General features: G+C 36.9%; 8 protein-coding genes across 8 annotated transcripts; 2 read left to right on the top strand and 6 right to left on the bottom strand.

The window, feature by feature from the left end:
- Positions 1-19: 19 nt before the first annotated feature.
- RHIMIDRAFT_240102 (uncharacterized protein) lies at positions 20-1,411 on the bottom strand (the record flags this gene model as incomplete). The annotated part of the gene is made up of 1 exon (XM_023609307.1): positions 20-1,411. A coding segment is annotated over one exon (1,392 nt), but the record flags the coding sequence as incomplete, so codon positions are not given.
- Positions 1,412-2,737: 1,326 nt separating this feature from the next.
- Positions 2,738-3,993, bottom strand: RHIMIDRAFT_261434 (uncharacterized protein). The gene has a single exon (XM_023611534.1). It carries the CDS (start codon positions 3,806-3,808, stop codon positions 2,900-2,902), a length of 909 nt encoding a protein of 302 aa, XP_023463701.1. The 5' UTR covers positions 3,809-3,993; the 3' UTR covers positions 2,738-2,899.
- A 570-nt stretch (positions 3,994-4,563) lies between these two features.
- RHIMIDRAFT_41489 (uncharacterized protein) lies at positions 4,564-5,872 on the bottom strand. The gene has a single exon (XM_023615224.1). It carries the CDS (start codon positions 5,593-5,595, stop codon positions 4,579-4,581), a length of 1,017 nt encoding a protein of 338 aa, XP_023463700.1. The 5' UTR covers positions 5,596-5,872; the 3' UTR covers positions 4,564-4,578.
- A 2,941-nt stretch (positions 5,873-8,813) lies between these two features.
- Positions 8,814-10,344, bottom strand: RHIMIDRAFT_261430 (uncharacterized protein). Its single transcript, XM_023611533.1, has 2 exons — positions 10,171-10,344; positions 8,814-10,119 (listed from the first exon to the last, which is right to left on the bottom strand). The coding sequence occupies exons 1-2, from the start codon at positions 10,320-10,322 to the stop codon at positions 9,090-9,092; spliced, it is 1,182 nt and encodes a 393-aa protein (XP_023463699.1). The 5' UTR covers positions 10,323-10,344; the 3' UTR covers positions 8,814-9,089.
- A 395-nt stretch (positions 10,345-10,739) lies between these two features.
- Positions 10,740-12,238, top strand: RHIMIDRAFT_41459 (uncharacterized protein). The gene is made up of 5 exons (XM_023615223.1): positions 10,740-11,095; positions 11,145-11,228; positions 11,280-11,431; positions 11,487-11,727; positions 11,788-12,238. Exons 1-5 carry the CDS (start codon positions 11,035-11,037, stop codon positions 11,922-11,924), a joined length of 675 nt encoding a protein of 224 aa, XP_023463698.1. The 5' UTR covers positions 10,740-11,034; the 3' UTR covers positions 11,925-12,238.
- Positions 12,239-12,577: 339 nt separating this feature from the next.
- RHIMIDRAFT_293947 (uncharacterized protein) lies at positions 12,578-13,951 on the top strand (the record flags this gene model as incomplete). Its single annotated transcript, XM_023614036.1, has 2 exons — positions 12,578-12,750; positions 12,797-13,951. Exons 1-2 carry the CDS (start codon positions 12,595-12,597, stop codon positions 13,949-13,951), a joined length of 1,311 nt encoding a protein of 436 aa, XP_023463697.1. The 5' UTR covers positions 12,578-12,594.
- A 211-nt stretch (positions 13,952-14,162) lies between these two features.
- RHIMIDRAFT_293946 (uncharacterized protein) lies at positions 14,163-15,945 on the bottom strand. Its single transcript, XM_023614035.1, has 6 exons — positions 15,770-15,945; positions 15,701-15,712; positions 15,599-15,632; positions 15,225-15,546; positions 14,923-15,169; positions 14,163-14,863 (listed from the first exon to the last, which is right to left on the bottom strand). Exons 1-6 carry the CDS (start codon positions 15,860-15,862, stop codon positions 14,222-14,224), a joined length of 1,350 nt encoding a protein of 449 aa, XP_023463696.1. The 5' UTR covers positions 15,863-15,945; the 3' UTR covers positions 14,163-14,221.
- Positions 15,946-16,098: 153 nt separating this feature from the next.
- On the bottom strand, positions 16,099-16,759 carry RHIMIDRAFT_41440 (uncharacterized protein). Its single transcript, XM_023615222.1, has 3 exons — positions 16,714-16,759; positions 16,169-16,656; positions 16,099-16,145 (listed from the first exon to the last, which is right to left on the bottom strand). The coding sequence occupies exon 2, from the start codon at positions 16,603-16,605 to the stop codon at positions 16,276-16,278; it is 330 nt and encodes a 109-aa protein (XP_023463695.1). The 5' UTR covers positions 16,606-16,656; positions 16,714-16,759; the 3' UTR covers positions 16,099-16,145; positions 16,169-16,275.
- Positions 16,760-16,764: the final 5 nt, after the last annotated feature.

Genomic DNA, 16,764 nt, shown 5'->3' with positions numbered 1-16,764 from the left:
TAATGTTTACATGACGTACTGATGGCAAGAGACGCAAGTAACCAGCAAGTGACCCACTTTCTACGGCACGCACTCTCAGTGTAAGAGTATCTAGTGTCGAATTCAAAGGCACATTTGCATCTATTGCAGCTTGTGATGGCGGCTGGAAAGACTTAGATGCCCCGTAGTGGAACGTCTTCATTTGCGTACAGGTAGTGAGAATATCTTCAATCCATACGGTACTGTTGCTATGGCCTCGTTCCAGACTCAAGGTAAACGTTGTGACATTATGTTGGTATTTTTTGAGCGTTTGTAAGAACTTTTCTTTATTCTCCAGCATGTCAATTAAACATATATATGGTGTTTTTTCTATACTTGTCTGTTTCAAGTAAAGCTTTGGAAAGCGAGTCAGCGCAGTGTAAAGATGAATGTGTGCGTTGGGTTTGTGTTTTACGTACGCTTCAAGCAAAGAAAATGACCCCGTTGCATTAATTTCATATGTTTGTATTGAGTTTAGATATTCTATAAACCTATCGCCGATATTATCGAAGTAGCTCTCCAATTGATATTCAAAACGGGGATAGTTGTAAGATATCAACTCCAGATTCTGAAGGTTGGGAAACTTGTGCATGATGTATTCAACAATGCCTAGATGACTGACCCGACACACGCGTAAAGACTTGATGTTTCTATGTGGTTGTGTAGACAATATTTCAGGTGTGGTAGGTATTCTGCTCCCCACATCCGAATAAGGCGTCTTTGAGTTTACGATTAAAGATGTCAAGTTAGGGCAAAGCTGGATTATTTCATCATAGTCTATAAGTGACCAAAAGATTTCCATCTTGTCGATAATCAAGTGCGTTAAGTTGCTAAACTCTGGTAATCGCTGACAGAGTTCTTTCATTATGGGAGTAGAAGGATGCTCTGGTGGTAAATAGACGTGAGTGAGTGAATGACGAAAAAGCGAAATAAGTATGTTGTAACAATCAAAGTAATTGCGGTGTTCAGTTAAGTCAAAAGGGTTAGTAAGTTCCTTTATATGAGGCCAGTGCTTTGATGCGGCAGTGGCAAGAGCACGCCAGAAATCATAGTTCCTAATGAAGCCCTTAACGCGTTCTACGTTTGGACAGACTTCAACAAGTTCATTAACGTAAAGCTCTGCTGTTTCATATTCTTTGTATCTTCTGTCAAAAAATATGGTTCGAGCAAGGCGCCCTGCGCTGCTGTTTTTCATACAGTGTAAAAATTTTTCCATGTCCTTATTGCTGTATATATATACTGTGCTATACAGACACGTTCTTGCAACTTGGTTCCATCTCTTACAGACAAGCTGGTATTGCACCATCCAGCTTTCCTTGTACTTGAAATTCTTCTGAGCATATGCAAAAATCTGCTGTAAAATTTCACTAGGTATCTCATTGAAGCCTGGCATATTGAGATAAAGTATACACAAGAACAACCAGCTGTCAAGTAAGGAATAACTCAAAAGAAAAGCGCAGGATATGCTGCGCACAATATATCTTGTAGTGTGGCTGCGATCTTTGTCTGAAAAAGGAAAGACATAAGCTGTTGATTTACTTTTTTCGTTTAAATAATTCATAAAGAAAAGCTAGAATCTTCGTTCACCAAAGCTAGCTAAAATAGCTTGGATCCATCCCCCACAGGACGAAGACCTGTTCTAGCATTGTGGAGGAAAAAAAAAGTCTCGGATAGACCCTTGAACCCAATAGAGTCAGTAACCCTAGACCAACGTAGTCTCGCCAAGCATAGAACGCGATTGCTGTACTGCCTATGATGAGGCCATACTCTACACCTATAGCAGTCGTTGAGGTCAGCTTACCAGCCTCATATGGAGAATCTACCACATAATGAATAGCAGATGAAAACACCCCATAAAAACCCCGCTTTTTATCCGTGCGACAGTACTGAAAAGCAGTTCATACGTTAACAAAAAGCTCGCTAAGCCAAGAAAACACTTGCACTTGCGGTTATTTATTGCGTAAATAAAGTGAGCCATCCAAAGCATGAAAGATAGAGAAGAAAAAGCTTCCCATCTGAATACACCCTTATACTTCATGACTTTATTTTTGACCAATCAAAAATCATGTGATATGTCTCGAATATATGAAGAAATAATAAGGGAAATGGGTGTCGATGTGTCTCTATATAACCTCTTTATTGTATATTGAGACAAGCAAGAGCTCACTATTACAAACAGCGTCATTTTAAATGAAGACAGGATTTTTTTTTTGGTAAAACGTACATTTTATTCAAATATCGCCAGTCGGCTTGTACGTATTAAAGAAAATAATAAAGAGCACAGAAGCATGAAACAAAAAAAAAAAAAAAGGGCTGCATTAACCCGAGCGAGATGATTTTAAACGCTCTCTATAAATATTTTCATCATGTATTCGGTTGATTGCTTGTGTTGCTCGTGCAGCAGCTTCATCGGGCCAGAAGGTACGGCCATCAAATACAAAACGCCAATGACACCGCCAGATAGCTTAGACCGTACAAGCAATGATTGTTTGACCATCAACATGTAGTCCTGAAATCAATTGTATATGTTTAGACGAGCCTAAGGCCAGGGATTCATAGGCAAGTCTCGCAGTAGGCTGTAAAAAGCGATTCGCAACGCGTGGCCAGGTTTCTTTTTTGAACATGCAAGACCACAAGAAGTGCTCATCGTCTTCGACACCTCCACATAGAAGACATAAGGATCCAAGTGTCGATCCTGACAAAGCTGATGGAGATGCTGGCGTGTTGGTAACTTACGATGATAATACCTCCAGAGCACGGTGTGCGCCTGGTATGGGAAGGAAGATAACCAGAAGGCGCGCCATGCCGTAGCAGGACCACGCGGATAGTGGGCCGGTAAGTCATCAATGGGGAGTAACTGTGAGTTCCAGAATAGCTTGAATTATATATGATGAAAGTCCAAGGCTCCTGGTAGCTCTACCGTCAGTAGATCTTCAAAGTTAGGTTGAAGCATTCGACAGAGCGTATACTGGAATTGGCTGTCTGGTCTGAGGTTGTGCGGTGTGAACAAGGTTGCAATGGAGGAGTGCACTGGACTCTGGCCATCTGCTAACCAGGAATGGAATCGGCTTACTCGATGTTTAAACCTTGTGTTTGACAAGTAAGGTCTTTGTCTCAAACAGCTGTGAATTGGGCTATATCCGAAGATATCCTTCATCCGCAGTTGGCCCCAGTTTGTTCGGCGACCACGACCGTTCCAAGTCGGTAGATCGAAGTATATCCGCGAAACCGGAATCTCTATGACCATCGATATATTCAACGCCTCCCAGTTAACAGAGAAATTCAGCATGTCTACTACTTGAAATAGGAGCTTGCAGCAACCCATTGCTTTTACATCCGGCAAACGTAATTCTGCGAAGGACAAAGGCGGAATAGAGCTGGGACTACCAGAGAAGCTGCATAAGCAGTATTGTAACGTTTGTAGGGCAAAAGAGTGGTTGTAATTTGATTCCGTGTCAGGTTGAACGAGTGGTCGGAGCCAATGTAACTGAAGTGCATGAAGTTGGGTAGCTGGATCCAGAACCGTTAAACCGCCCTCCTTTCGCGGGCATCGACAAACGTCAAAGCCCACCTTTGGGAAGGATCTGAAATTGATGAATTGGTCAACTATTGAACGGATCTTGGCGAGAAAGTAAGCAGGTACAGTGAGGACACGTAGACAATGCCATATTCTGCTAAGTATCAACGTATTGGTTATCAAGACGCGTCCTTGAACCGATAGTTTCCGTAAGGCAAGACGATGGGCAATCAATTGAGTAGAACCAAGCAATTTGTCTAAGAAAGTCACCATCTGTGTGGAAGAACTAGTCAGCGGAAAACCATGAAGACAGAATTATTAAGGAACCGATTTAATTATGGCCAATAATAGTTGGGCATGTCGCGTTATATGTTAATAACGTGTATTGTTGTCAGTCTCTTTTTATCACTCATTCTTAGAGTATAGATTTATAGTAATCTCATACGATAAGAGCAAGTATTTATAAGGTAAATACGACATATAGGGTGAAATTTCTATATTTTTAGGTTAAGCTTGTACAACAATCTGTCACTCATAGGAACAATGGAGTTAATGGTTTAACTAATTTATACGACGATACTTCTTCAGCTATCTGACGTAACAATATCACCAGAGAGCCCTGGAAGAGAATGATTGTTTCTTTCAACATAATTGGTGAACATCTTCTCCTTGTTCCAGCAAGTATGGAATTCTTCTATGCAACGAGAAAAAAAAAAAAAAAAAAAAAAAAAAAAAACGATAGAACAATGTGGCTGTTGCTTCTGGAGCTTTCTATCCACTTTGATTGAAACTCAATGGATGTTGTTTTCGTTTTGCAATACTTATGGCTTCGAACTGCGCTGCTTCGTCTTGTTTGTCATATAACCAATAAGCAGATATATTACTGCTTCCATGTTGCTGTTATTGCTGTAAATATAAACAAAGAACACAGTAAGCATCTGCTACTCCTTGTACACATTTGGGAGTGTAGAAAAATCTGTCGCCAGAGAATTTGGAACAACGTGTGGTTATAGTCCAGTCAATACTGTTTTCGATGTTCTTCTTTAGACGGTCCAGGACTTGAAACAAAAAACTTTCGCGGATATGCTTTTGTATTCTTCGAATGCATGAAGCATAATTTCTTTTACTCTGGAAAACATGTTTTCATTCTTCTCCACCATTTCAGTAGCTGCTCTGTAGTCACACCAGCCATCACCTTTGAGATCGAATGTGTACAAAACAGCATCCCTCTTGGTCGACAACAAGACACTAATATCTATCCTTCCCTTCTTATTTTTCTCAAACAAGGACTTCGCGTCATAAACGTAATCTGACTTAAGGAAAGCTCTTGATCCACTACTCGTTTCTTCTATCAAATTTTTGCTTTCTTCTTCAACATCGTCAATTTTTCTTTTTTTGTTGTTTCTTTTTTTCTGCTTTTTTTTTAATATTTTTCTGGCTTTGACTCGCTTACCATACAAAGCATATAGAGCGCGGAACTTGGCTTTGCTAAAGTCTTTTTTAAGAGATGTAAATCTTCTGGCTTTTCTTGGTCTTCCTGGTGCATTTACATCTTCTGCTTTGGGTGACATGATATCAAGGTGGTGAGAATCAGCAACAACATAGTCAGGATTTTCGTTTAATGTGTGCTTCAGTTCAGGAACTTTAGACAACACATCTTCAACGCCGTTCACTATCTTCTTCATTTTGTTGCTATTACCGTCGCACGCTCTGAAAGCAGACTCTAAAAGAGTGACATACTTCATCCAAGGCTCAGGCTTCTTCACTTGAATGGGAATCATAGTGATACTTGCTACGCTTTCATTTGAATTGGCTTCACTGATCATTCTCCACCTTCTCGAAACATCCTTCACTTTAACGAATCGATCTTGTAATGCTGCAAGACTATGGCGACAAGGGAGATTATAAATTAACCTATTCCTGCAATTGCATCTTATGGCTCTCTCACGAAAATCAACCATATCTTCATCTTCAGCAATCAGTGATAGTCCCTCCCTAATGGTTATAAATGCCTTATGGCTTATTTTTTTTGAATATTTTTTGGAGACGAGAATCTTCATACAGTAAAATATCGACTCTAGTAGCTTCTACAATATCAATATGGTTGATTTCTCCATATTCATAATTTACAGTGTATTGGTTGTTTTCCATATGTGCTTTTGAACCTGGTTGTGGTTAATATATATAAATATATAAATACTTCCGCTTTTGGTAATTGCAATACTGGATTGTGGTTAATTTACTTGCTATTAGAAGGTTGCTTTGATTTCGCTACAAAATAGAAAGGGAATCTCTGACTTGTTTATAGTGAAAGAGAAAGAGATTGAAGAATTACTGAATGTGTTGATTTGTAAATAAACGATGAGCAAACAAAATAAATTTTTTTTATAAAGTACATTTTTATGCACCGCCGTTGTAGCACATGTTACTGTGATGTTACTTTCCTTGATACAAATTATGATAAGCTCTTCCAGTATTCTTTTAAAGTGAATATTAGCGCAAAATTATGAAGTCTTTTTACTTTTAAAAACACACTGCTTTTTGTTTAACCAATATACAGAGATACATGGATGAATTTACGATAAAACAAGGTATCTAAATCACTTCAAGCTTTTATTTTGAAAAAATATGCAAAAGACCTCTTCTCCTGAAATAAGATTAAAGTGTACTAATGAGTAATGCTACCCCAATATTACCACCAATCACGCCAATAGCTCTTCATATATTGCATTGTAAGACTATGTCAATATAAAACTTTTCTAGAAGCTATTTCATCTTTATTATAACAAAAAGCTTAGAAGACTGTAATTTCTTAATAAAATTAACTTTTTTGTAGAGTTTACTTGACTTTTCACTATTGTGAAAGAGTTTTTTTTTTTTTTTTTCTCATTGTTATACCTTGAATTACGCTTTAATTTTTTTTTTCAACAATTGATGTATGCTGCATAGTCATTATCTGTAATAATAAATCATCATAAGCTCGTGTTCTATTTTGAAAAACTCGGTTGAAATTCTGTAAACGCGTTTTCTGCTTTATGATTTTAGGCTATGGCGATGATGTTGTTCCTTAGGATTATCCATTATTAAATATAAAAAGCTACACATTTCAAGTAAGTGAATTGTTGAAGCAATATGTTATTGATATACTTAATCTACTATCTTTGGAGACATAGAAGCTTCGTTTCTGATATATGGGCCTTTATTCAAAAAAAAAAAAAATACAGTAATGAAAATACTTTTATTGGTCGTTATCATAGAGTATACATTTCTAAGCCGTACTTGCATAATCAATGTAAAAATACCTATTATTTGTACTCATACTATTCTTCATGCTTTGGTGCATTAAATAAAATATTTTATGATGAGAATGAAGGAAAGACAAGCGTATACAACCTTGGTTTTCGGATTAATAGAGAATAATCACATATATCATTTTTTAAAAGCGCTAAGTATAGAATACTTACAAAGCGTATTTTGAAATAAGTTATAAAGCAAACATGTATATACTCCTTGGGCCTTAATTTCTATCCTTCCACATGGCTGTAAGTAGTATTAAGCGCGAAATGATGTGTAATTTAAAGTAGCTTTTTAAAGAACTGAGTATGTTTTCTGGTCACTATTAAAAAAAATTCTGTAAACTTGAATAAAGCGTATATCACCTATTTACAAATGTTTAACTGAGCAGTTACTATAAAACCTTTATATGTATACAGTAAAGAGTGCTCTTATCAAGAATAGCCATATTTAAAACAACCAAAGGTAAACACATGATAATGTCACTAAATATCCACACAGTATTTCAAAAAGCAAGTAGATGTAAGCTTTCTGGGATCTCTGAATGTCTGCTGATTGCATCACAAAAACTTTTAATGAGCTCATTTAGTGTGACAAGGCCTAACCGCCTGTCCTAAAAAAGAATTTATACGGATTCAAATAATGACTTTCTTCTTGTGCATGTGTTACCAATGTGGCAGAATATGAACTAATAGGGAGATGGTAGATCAACTGCTGTAATGACAGCGTATTTTTTTCTTTGAAAAATTCAAGATGAAAGATACAATACGTGTCTTTTTTTCGTAGAGGCTGGCTTCCATCTTTATGCATAGAAAAAAAGCAATCGCAGATCGCGCGGCGGGGATATATTGTTTTCCAAATATGTCACTTTTTCTGTGGTAAGACTTTGTGACATGTTGACAGTTGACATATTCGGTATAGTCTAAAAATTCTCTTCAACCTAATTTAGATATGCCAAATCATCATCATATGTAATACGCGCAATGTGTAAACGTATCTTACAATTGGTATTAGCTGTCGGATTTACAATGTTGACATCTTCTGTTAAATATTTATAGTAACTTTTCATCAGATTTATACTGAGGGCAAATTTTTATTCACATGATTGGTGAAGGATATATACAAATATAATATGAGCGTATATTTATCCGTCTGCGCTCGAATAATTGCTATTCTTTATTCCGGCATGAAGGCTCTAGAATTCAACAGATAGCGTAAGACATCATAATTGATAAAATTGACAGATTAAGAAGAATTAAAACAAAGCATTCGATATTGTTTATTATAAGCTACAATGATCTTTTAAGAAAACAATGATTGAATTGACACAATAGTAAAATTAAAACTAAAATAAGTAAATGAGACGAATAAAAAGGGAAATGGGTGTAATGGTATTTCTTGGCATAAAGATTCGGCTCATAAAATAAACTATATGCTTTAATATCGTCGGTATCGCTATAACATAAGCTCAGAAACAAAGGGAGAGTATAATCGAAGATATAATCAACGATATAATCAAAGGTCCAGGAGGAGCTCCGCCCAAGAGATCGCCTGTATTACCAAATACTACATCTTTCGCCCGACGTTCTAGGGAGGCAATAGGGCCTTATCCCCTCCAATATCATTTTCTTAACACAGTTCCATGTACCGAGCATATAAACCAGGGCCATTAGACCAGAAAAATTCCCTTGGCTTCATTTAGGAAATAGCATCATTAAAACAGCTTTAAGAAGAAAATAATAAAAAACAATTACAATTTTTTCGAGCAAAGAGAGCTTTCTGTCACGTTTATCAAGAGATCACAAATTGCAACATTTTCATGTTGATCTTTAAGAACCTTTTTTCTGTAGTTGAATATTTAGTTATTAAGAAGAACTGAGTGCCACCAAGTAGAATTTGAATAAATGATATAGGGAGAAAATCCATGACCGTTATTAGGCCTAATATAATGGAATGAATGCTCTACTAAGGATAATCATCTCATCAGACACGTCAATCGCTTTTGAATCAAGTTAATTCCCAGTAATTACTATATTTGTATTTAATAAAATGAAGAAAAAGAGGAATGACTTGTATTTCTACAGCATTAAACTATTCTTAGCAGCTATTTTTAAGAGTGCAAACTAGACCATCCCCTTCAAATTAGAGTTTCCATGGTTACACTGGGTAGTGTGGGTAACACGAGAAGCAAGCTTTTCATTTTATTATGTATTACACATTTAATTATATTAAAATTACAAATAGAATATATACAAAATGATTAATGTATGTGCATGTTAGTTTGTTGGTTCTCTGATAAGATGCTGCAATGAATAATATCATGTCCATTCTTACCACATAGAGCACAGTCTAGTGGTAAATCACTTTCATCTTCCTCTTCAATGGGTGTATCCAACCTGTCGCGAAACGACCACCGATGACTACAACGATAATCAGCAGGTGACTGAAAGGGTATTATGCCGTTAATCTTTATCTGGAATTTCAAGTTTTTTATTTCAGCTGTCAGTTTATTGTTGCATTGTTTTTCCCTCCTCAATGACGCATTCAGTTCGTGTTCTTTGTCCATTTTACTTTGTAACACAACTTCTAAAATGCTAATGTCCTGTAAAAGAGTCTTTATCTCATGATGATGAGACTGCATCAGCTGTGCCTCTCTTTGTTTAAATTCATCTTGTAGCTTGATCTTTTCTAACTGCCAGAGCTGTTTTGCCTTTTCAAACTCCCTGAGTGTCGACTCATTTGATTCAATCGCTTCAAGGCCAGCCTTTCGAAGCTCTTCCTGATCCTGCAAAAGTTGCCTTGTTTTGTTCTTTTCTAATGAAAGTGCCTCTTCTAGTGCTGCAACTTGGTTTTGGTAATTTTGTACAACTGATTCTAGCATTTCTAAACTGTCAATTCCGGCCCTTTTAACCTCGGCAACTATTTGTTCTAATTTATGAATCTTTCCATCCTTTTCCTGAATTTCTTGGTCTTTTCCTGTGAGCAGTGTCTCAAGTTCTATCATTTTCTTTTGAAGAGATGGCACTCGGCTTTCCTGATGAAGCCTCAGGTATTGATTCTCTGCTTCCAGTGAGTCGATCCTTTGTTGAAGCTGCATCATTTCTTGGTTATTCTCGATAGACATCATTCGTTTAGGTGGTGGAAGTGGTATATTATGTTTCTTATATGCAACTTTGGCTGGTACATGAGGTGTTGAAGGTCTGTGTTGTTTTTGATGATTGTTAACTTTTGTTAATTTTCCAACTTGTACAAATAATCCTGTTTTGGGAGGACAAAGAAAGTAGCGCTTGCTAAAGAAGGTTAAAAGTGTTGCTCACTATTTTTTATAAAAAACGTGTTACCCATCAACAGATCCATCATTTTTTCCTAATCCAACAGTGTCCAATTCAATCCCAGCCCAGGTACCGGCCTTAAAGTCTGTTGCTCCAATATATCTTACTGTACCCAAGAGTGAGTTGATTTGTACTTTGTCTCCCACTGCTATTTTGTTCATTGTTGTTGTTGTTGTTGTTGCTGTTGTCAGAGTGTCAACTTGTGAATGAGAAGGTAATTTACTGAGATCAGTCCATGTCCTTGTTGACATGACTCTATTTATATATATATATAAAAAGAAAAAAAGAAAAGAAGTAAAGAAAAAAAAAGTTAAAAATAAATCTGATTTAAATCTTTAACTCATCGTGCTTCGAATTTTATACGTGTGTGCATTGAACTTTCATGCAGGTTCTTTTCTGTCTCATTCTTTCTCTCTCTCTTTCTCTCTCCCTTTATTTCTGTAACAAAGAAAATTACCTCAATTCCCTCTCAGAAAAAAAATAAAGTTCAATATCGGGATTATCCCTTTTCTTTCCTTTTTTTTCCATCTGTTTGGATTGTTCAAATTCTTTATTTTATATAAAAGGATATTCTTCAAGTGTAACAGTTTGCCCTTTTGGGCACCACACACATTTGGTTAATGAGCTCTTTCTTTACTTACTTTCTGAGTTTATTCATCTCTGTCTAGTTGAATAACCCTCATATATTCTATATGCCAAGAAGATATTTTAAAAAAAAGAGTGTGATGCTTAAGGTGGGATCTGGTGGCGAATTTAGAGATAATTCTAGTTATTTGATTGGATAAAATAGTGGCGACTAACAAGTGTTGTCTTGGCTGTTCTTTTTTTTTTTTTCTCTTCTTTCATTCTTTTTTTCTTTCGTATATCCTTTCAATGTCTTCTACTGTGAACGCTGGAGATAGAAAACCAATCCCAGTTAAGCTTGTTTTATTAGGTATAAGAATATAGGTGATGTTTATTATAAAATTAACATATTAGAATAGGTGAATCAGCAGTTGGCAAATCTAGTCTAGTTCATCGCTTTGTAAACAAAGAGTATGCCGACAACAGAGAGCCGACTATTGGAGGTATACACATAAGAAAGAAGATAAACTAAAGCTGACTATGGCTTTTCTTAGCTGCCTTTTTGACACAAAAATGCCCAGTTGACGATCGCACTATCAAGTTTGAAATATGGGATACAGCAGGACAAGAACGTTTCCACTCTTTAGCACCAATGTACTATAGAAATGCACAGGCAGCTATTGTTGTTTATGATATTACAAAGACTGTAAGTAAATAAGAAGTAACATACGATTTTCTCTCTCTCTCAACTTGTAGAATAGTCAACGCTAGAAAAAGCAAAAGGTTGGATTAAAGAACTTCAACGTCAAGCACATTCTCAAATTGTGATTGCGTTGGTTGGAAATAAGCTTGATCTAGTCGAAGAAGAGCAACAGGATGATTCAGCTAGTCGACAAGTATCATATGAAGAAGCATCAGCTTATGCATCTGAAGCAGGGCTTTTATTTTTTGAAACTAGTGCAAAAAAGTCAACCAACGTTGACTCTGTGTTTATAGAAATAGGTATATATATATCAAAGTGATGATTGGTCTTGTATATTCTTACTCTTGTCTTTCTTTTAGCCAAACATATTCCTCATGAATACCTAGCAAACAATAGAAGTGGTGCAAGAGCTAATGGTGCAGGAAATAATGCAAGCCTTGATATCTTGCGTGATGCTAATACAAGCAAACAAGGCTCAAGTAATTGTGCTTGTTAATATCATGAATATTATTAAAAAAGAAAGAGAAAAAAAAAAGGAGAAGACTATTTATATATTATACAATATAAATATGATAAAAATATATGTTTTCATGATATCATTTTAATACAGAACCCTTTTTTTGGGTACTTTGTTATAATTGAAATTTAAGTGTGTTTACGCATGAAAAAGTAATATGAATGAGGTTATTTAGACGCAAATCAATTACATTGTAGTGCACTACATATTCAAATATCAACCAAATCAAACAGATACGTTAGTCTTTTCCTTTTTCTGTGAGAACAATGATCAAGTAGAGTAAGTATTTAAAAGAGATAAAGAGTTGAGAATAATGAATTCTAATCATAACAGGCTAACAATAATAATAATAATAATAGCAAAATTATTAACTATATTCAAACATGGACGGATGGGAGATGTAAAGAAGTCATAAAATATACATACACAATCTTTTTTCTTTTAAAGGAGTATATGAAAGAAAAAGAGAGAAAGGGAAAAAGAGAAAGAGTAGAAGGGCTTACTCACATGTAATAATTATGTATATAAGCAGTTTAATCTCTACTTTTTTCTCTTTTCTTTTCTTCATCTCATTTCTTAGTTTTCAATCTTCCTTTCATTTATTCTTTCGCTTTCTCTCTCTCTTTTTTTTTATATCATTCCACTCATTATGACAACAGCCAATAAATCCGATTCTATGCAATACAATAAGCCCAGTGTTATCAATAAGACAACAGTAGGCGATTCTCAAACAATGACACGAATGCACCCATCGATGAAAAGGCCAAGAGCGCCTATTGCATGCTATCGCTGCCATCATAAAAAGGTGATAGAGATTTCTCATATTTTTAACAATCCTAATGAGACTGTAGGTACGCTGTGATGGAATTCACCCCAACTGCACTCGATGTCTTTCCACAGGCATCTTGTGCGCTTATCCAAGTTCACGTCGCTCTCGCAACACGCAACCGACAAATGTGGATCCATTTATTAACAACCTGTCTCAGTTAGAGGCAAAGATTAGACGCATCGAGACTGATCTTGAGTCGCAGCGCAACCTGGTGAGATCAATCTGCGGCGAATCAAACGAGGTCGACAAGACAAGTGCAAGCACCTTGACTTCACGAATCATCAAGACGGAAAAGGATCTGCAAGAATCTCGCTCTATCGTAGCTCAATTACGCTTACGTGGTGAACAGCGAGCAGCTAGAGGAAGAAGAGCAGCCGCAGCCGCAGCCGCAGGATCCGTTTCAACATCATCTAGTCATGACAAGAATGCATCAGCTTGTTCTGGGAGAAATAATAAAATGGATCATAATGCCGTCAGTAATACCGGTAGAGCCAAGTCGAGCCCAGTCCTTAGCAAAAAGAAATCCAACCAAACAACCAACAGTGCCGCCATGTCAGTGATGGCCAATAACTTTAGCGATTCGTCCTCCTTTTATCTGGCCTCATCTTCTCCTTCCTCCTCTGTCGACTTTATGAGTCCATCTTCAAATTACTACTTTCCTTCATACACGAACGACATTTGTGTGCCATATTCAAACAACTCCTTTCAAGACTGGTCGCTTTTAAACAATCTGCCTCGAACACTCGATAATAATAATAATACGGCCAATGGTTTTGTGGATCCCATGATCATTGCTGCTGCTGAAAATAGTATAACACCTCTCTTATCTGTCTATGTGGACGACCCATCCATGATGACAGCCAGAGCACGCGCCTTATCTCATTTACCTCCTTCACCAGAACAAAGTCGAGAGAACAGCATCTTGGTGCCTGGTCTCCAGCCTTCTTTATCATCTACTTCAACGTCTTCCTCAAACTCCTCATTTGGACTTGTCAACGAATCCAATAGTGCGCTCTATGATGAGTCTTATACACAATTTATGAGCAACAATGAAATCATGATGATGGATCAAATGACAGCTGCAGCTGCAGCTGCAGCTATTGCTAGTAATACCAACACCAATACTGCCACTACTACTACGACTACTACTGCTACTGCCACGACCACTGCAAAGTAATAAAATAATCATCAATTATATACACATATGATTTTTATTCTGACTTCCCCCCTTTCTCCTCCTCCTTTTTTTTTTCTTGTTTTTCTGAAGCATCTTCTCTCATCTTCTTTACGTCAAAACGCACTTTAGGGATTTTATGGTAAAATAAAAACTGAAATCCTCTTTTTTTTTTTTAAACAGAATGTATTTTTATTTATATATATATATTAATTCACAAGATACACACCTATTCTTTCACAATATGTATTTATAAAGTAAGGAGAAAAGGGTTTAATTTTCAAGACGACGAACGATATGCCACATGAGATCTTTATGAGTCCAATACGAAAAATGTGCAGTCAATCCACAAAGATAAGGATTCTTATCGACCACGCCCATGAATTTTTCAGGTTGAAGAACGAAGTCGAGTCGACGAGGGAGATCATGCTCAAACGAATCATCGGCGACAGTGGAGCCTCTGGTCCGTGTTGTGTCGAGTAAGGCTTGATCTGATGGACTGATCTTTTCCTCACAGCAGATCTTCTTATTGGACATAGCGTCAAAGGACGAAAAGGAAGGGGAGCGGCCACGTTTCTTGAAAGGGAAAGTCGGTGTTTCGGGAGGCGTTGGGCATTCTTCTTCATCGTCACTCAATGTACCTTGAGTATCAATCGATAGCTTGGGCACTTCATTTACAAAGCAATCTATGTCTGTCTTATGCAGCTCCTCGTGCTTTTTGGAGCGGCAATCGCCCCTTAAGAGTGATGAAATCAGAGCACGGCCAAGATCCCACATACTATGACTTGTGATCTGTTGTAGAAAGGTGGTAGCAGATGAGATAAAAGATGATGTGAACTGAGGTGAGCATCTGTCAACGAGGACAGCAGGGGTATTCTTGTATGCGTCGGTGAGTAATGGTTCAAAACGATAGCCCTATAATAATAAGGAGGGATAAGTAATCGGTTAAATAATTAATATCTGTATATACTTACTAAGGGATCAAAGGGATGAAATATGTTTTCAAAATGAATAGAAGGGTCTGGATGGTATACATTGGGGTCCTGGTTTCGAACAATCAGAAAGGCGCTCAAAGGACTTCCGAGAGTAAAGAGGTAATCAGGCTTGAAGTCAAGAGATGGGAAATGTAAATCTAATTTGGATATCCTTTTGATATCCTCAAGAGACTTATTGGAATGCGCTTGGTGAGATAAAATGTCCCAAGTGATGATGCCGCCTAATCTGCAAGGGACACAGGTAAGTTATGTATTCATATGTGCATATCACTATACATTACGAGTAGGCAACAATAGCGATTTTACCGCTGAACCCTGGATTTGCATTCATAAAGTTACGGTAAGATGTATTAAATGTTTGGGTCACATGATTAATGATACTCTGTCCACGGTCATTCGACAGATAAAAGAAGGCATCGGCCAAGTAGTCATTATTGATCATTCTTAAGCCAGTAATGGACCTTGGTGTAACTTGGTCCATGATAGCGTCTGTTTCTTCATGTATGTGCTTATGCCATTCGATAGGGATATATTGGATATTAACCCGTGTTCCTGGACGATTCATTTCTACGGCTTCATTTGTTGTATCAAACAGGCTTTGTACTATTGTAACTATAAGTAATTTGCCACCCATAAATACAATTTTCATATTTACAATGCTTTTGAAAGAAGCCAAATTTTTCTGTTTGCTATAGAACGGATAAGTATATATATATATATATATATATATTTTTGCTATAGATCAGATCAAACTTACTCTGCCAATACCCTATTTATAAATAAATCAGTACAACTGTGTAATTTACAAGAAAAAAAAAAAACTTACATGGATAACAAAGACAACATGGTCTACTTGACCATCGACTACAGGAGAGGACAATGTCTGTGTTGAGTTAATGTGATGAAGGTAACTTGACATGGAATAAGAATATATTTATATAAAAAAGAATAAAGAATAAAGAAATATATTCTCTTTTTTATATCCATTGAAACGTATGCAAGTATCCTTCTTTATTGACATCCTTCCCCCCTTTCTGTCTTTTCAAGATACATCTCCTATTCGCTTTGCCTCCCTTTCTTTATCTTCTCCTATTCATTCTCGCTCTTGCTCCACTTTTTTACACGTTGTCGTTTTAGCCACTCAATAGAGTTCGGTTCGGGAACGTTAAACTGCCACCGCAATTAAGAAGTCACAACTCGATCTATTGAAGAATATTAGACTTACCCCGATTACTGGCATCATGGCCAGTATCCCAGCATTCTCTTGCATTTAGGAAGGATGCGGTCTTGTTTATAAATTCAGTGCTACAGTGGCTGATTTTAGCAGATAGTTCAGGAAATGTTTCCTGAAAGAGCAGTGAGCAAAGGCCAGAAAGACCCATGCAAGGGCAGACAGGTTATCTCTGGGCTTGGCAGCTTTTTTGAGACCAAAACACAGTCAGGATTACGGCACAAGAACGCTCCTTTGACTTTTGTCTTGATTTCTTTGCCTTTTATAACCTTTCGATGGATGGGATGGTCCAGCTTGGAGAAGCAGTACATGCATGTTTGTGATGTCATGTTTTCATTTGTGATGCACACATTGATGTTCATACCATGCATGCACTGCTTCCATTTTCCACCATATCTTCTATATCCCTTTATGGTTGAGCCTACCCCCATGCCTCTGTCTCCGAAAAAAAATTATAGGATATGGTCTGCTTCTACCTTTTACTAAATAGTTTACATAATAGTTAGTATTCATCAATCGTATATTACTGTGCTCTTTACCTTTCTTCCCTATCAAAAACGTTCTTTCTTTCGCACACAAGCGTCTTCGAA

This window comes from Rhizopus microsporus, assembly GCF_002708625.1.
Source record: "Rhizopus microsporus ATCC 52813 unplaced genomic scaffold scaffold_15, whole genome shotgun sequence".
Lineage (NCBI taxonomy): Eukaryota > Fungi > Mucoromycota > Mucoromycetes > Mucorales > Rhizopodaceae > Rhizopus > Rhizopus microsporus.
This window is presented reverse-complemented; position numbering and strand designations above follow the sequence as displayed.

Coding starts and splice junctions, on each gene's coding strand:
- RHIMIDRAFT_261434 (XM_023611534.1), bottom strand. CDS start 3,808: ATGGTGACTTTCTTAGACAAATTGCTTGGTTCTACTCAATTGATTGCC.
- RHIMIDRAFT_261430 (XM_023611533.1), bottom strand. CDS start 10,322: ATGAACAAAATAGCAGTGGGAGACAAAGTACAAATCAACTCACTCTTG. Junction 10,120..10,170: donor AATGATGGATCTGTTGATGG/GTAACACGTTTT, acceptor AACCTTCTTTAG/CAAGCGCTACTTTCTTTGTC.
- RHIMIDRAFT_41459 (XM_023615223.1), top strand. CDS start 11,035: ATGTCTTCTACTGTGAACGCTGGAGATAGAAAACCAATCCCAGTTAAG. Junction 11,432..11,486: donor TTTATGATATTACAAAGACT/GTAAGTAAATAA, acceptor CTTGTAGAATAG/TCAACGCTAGAAAAAGCAAA. Junction 11,728..11,787: donor CTCTGTGTTTATAGAAATAG/GTATATATATAT, acceptor TCTTTCTTTTAG/CCAAACATATTCCTCATGAA.
- RHIMIDRAFT_41489 (XM_023615224.1), bottom strand. CDS start 5,595: ATGAAGATTCTCGTCTCCAAAAAATATTCAAAAAAAATAAGCCATAAG.
- RHIMIDRAFT_41440 (XM_023615222.1), bottom strand. CDS start 16,605: ATGGGGGTAGGCTCAACCATAAAGGGATATAGAAGATATGGTGGAAAA.
- RHIMIDRAFT_293946 (XM_023614035.1), bottom strand. CDS start 15,862: ATGTCAAGTTACCTTCATCACATTAACTCAACACAGACATTGTCCTCT. Junction 15,170..15,224: donor ATCGCTATTGTTGCCTACTC/GTAATGTATAGT, acceptor TGTCCCTTGCAG/ATTAGGCGGCATCATCACTT. Junction 14,864..14,922: donor TTCATCCCTTTGATCCCTTA/GTAAGTATATAC, acceptor TTATTATTATAG/GGCTATCGTTTTGAACCATT.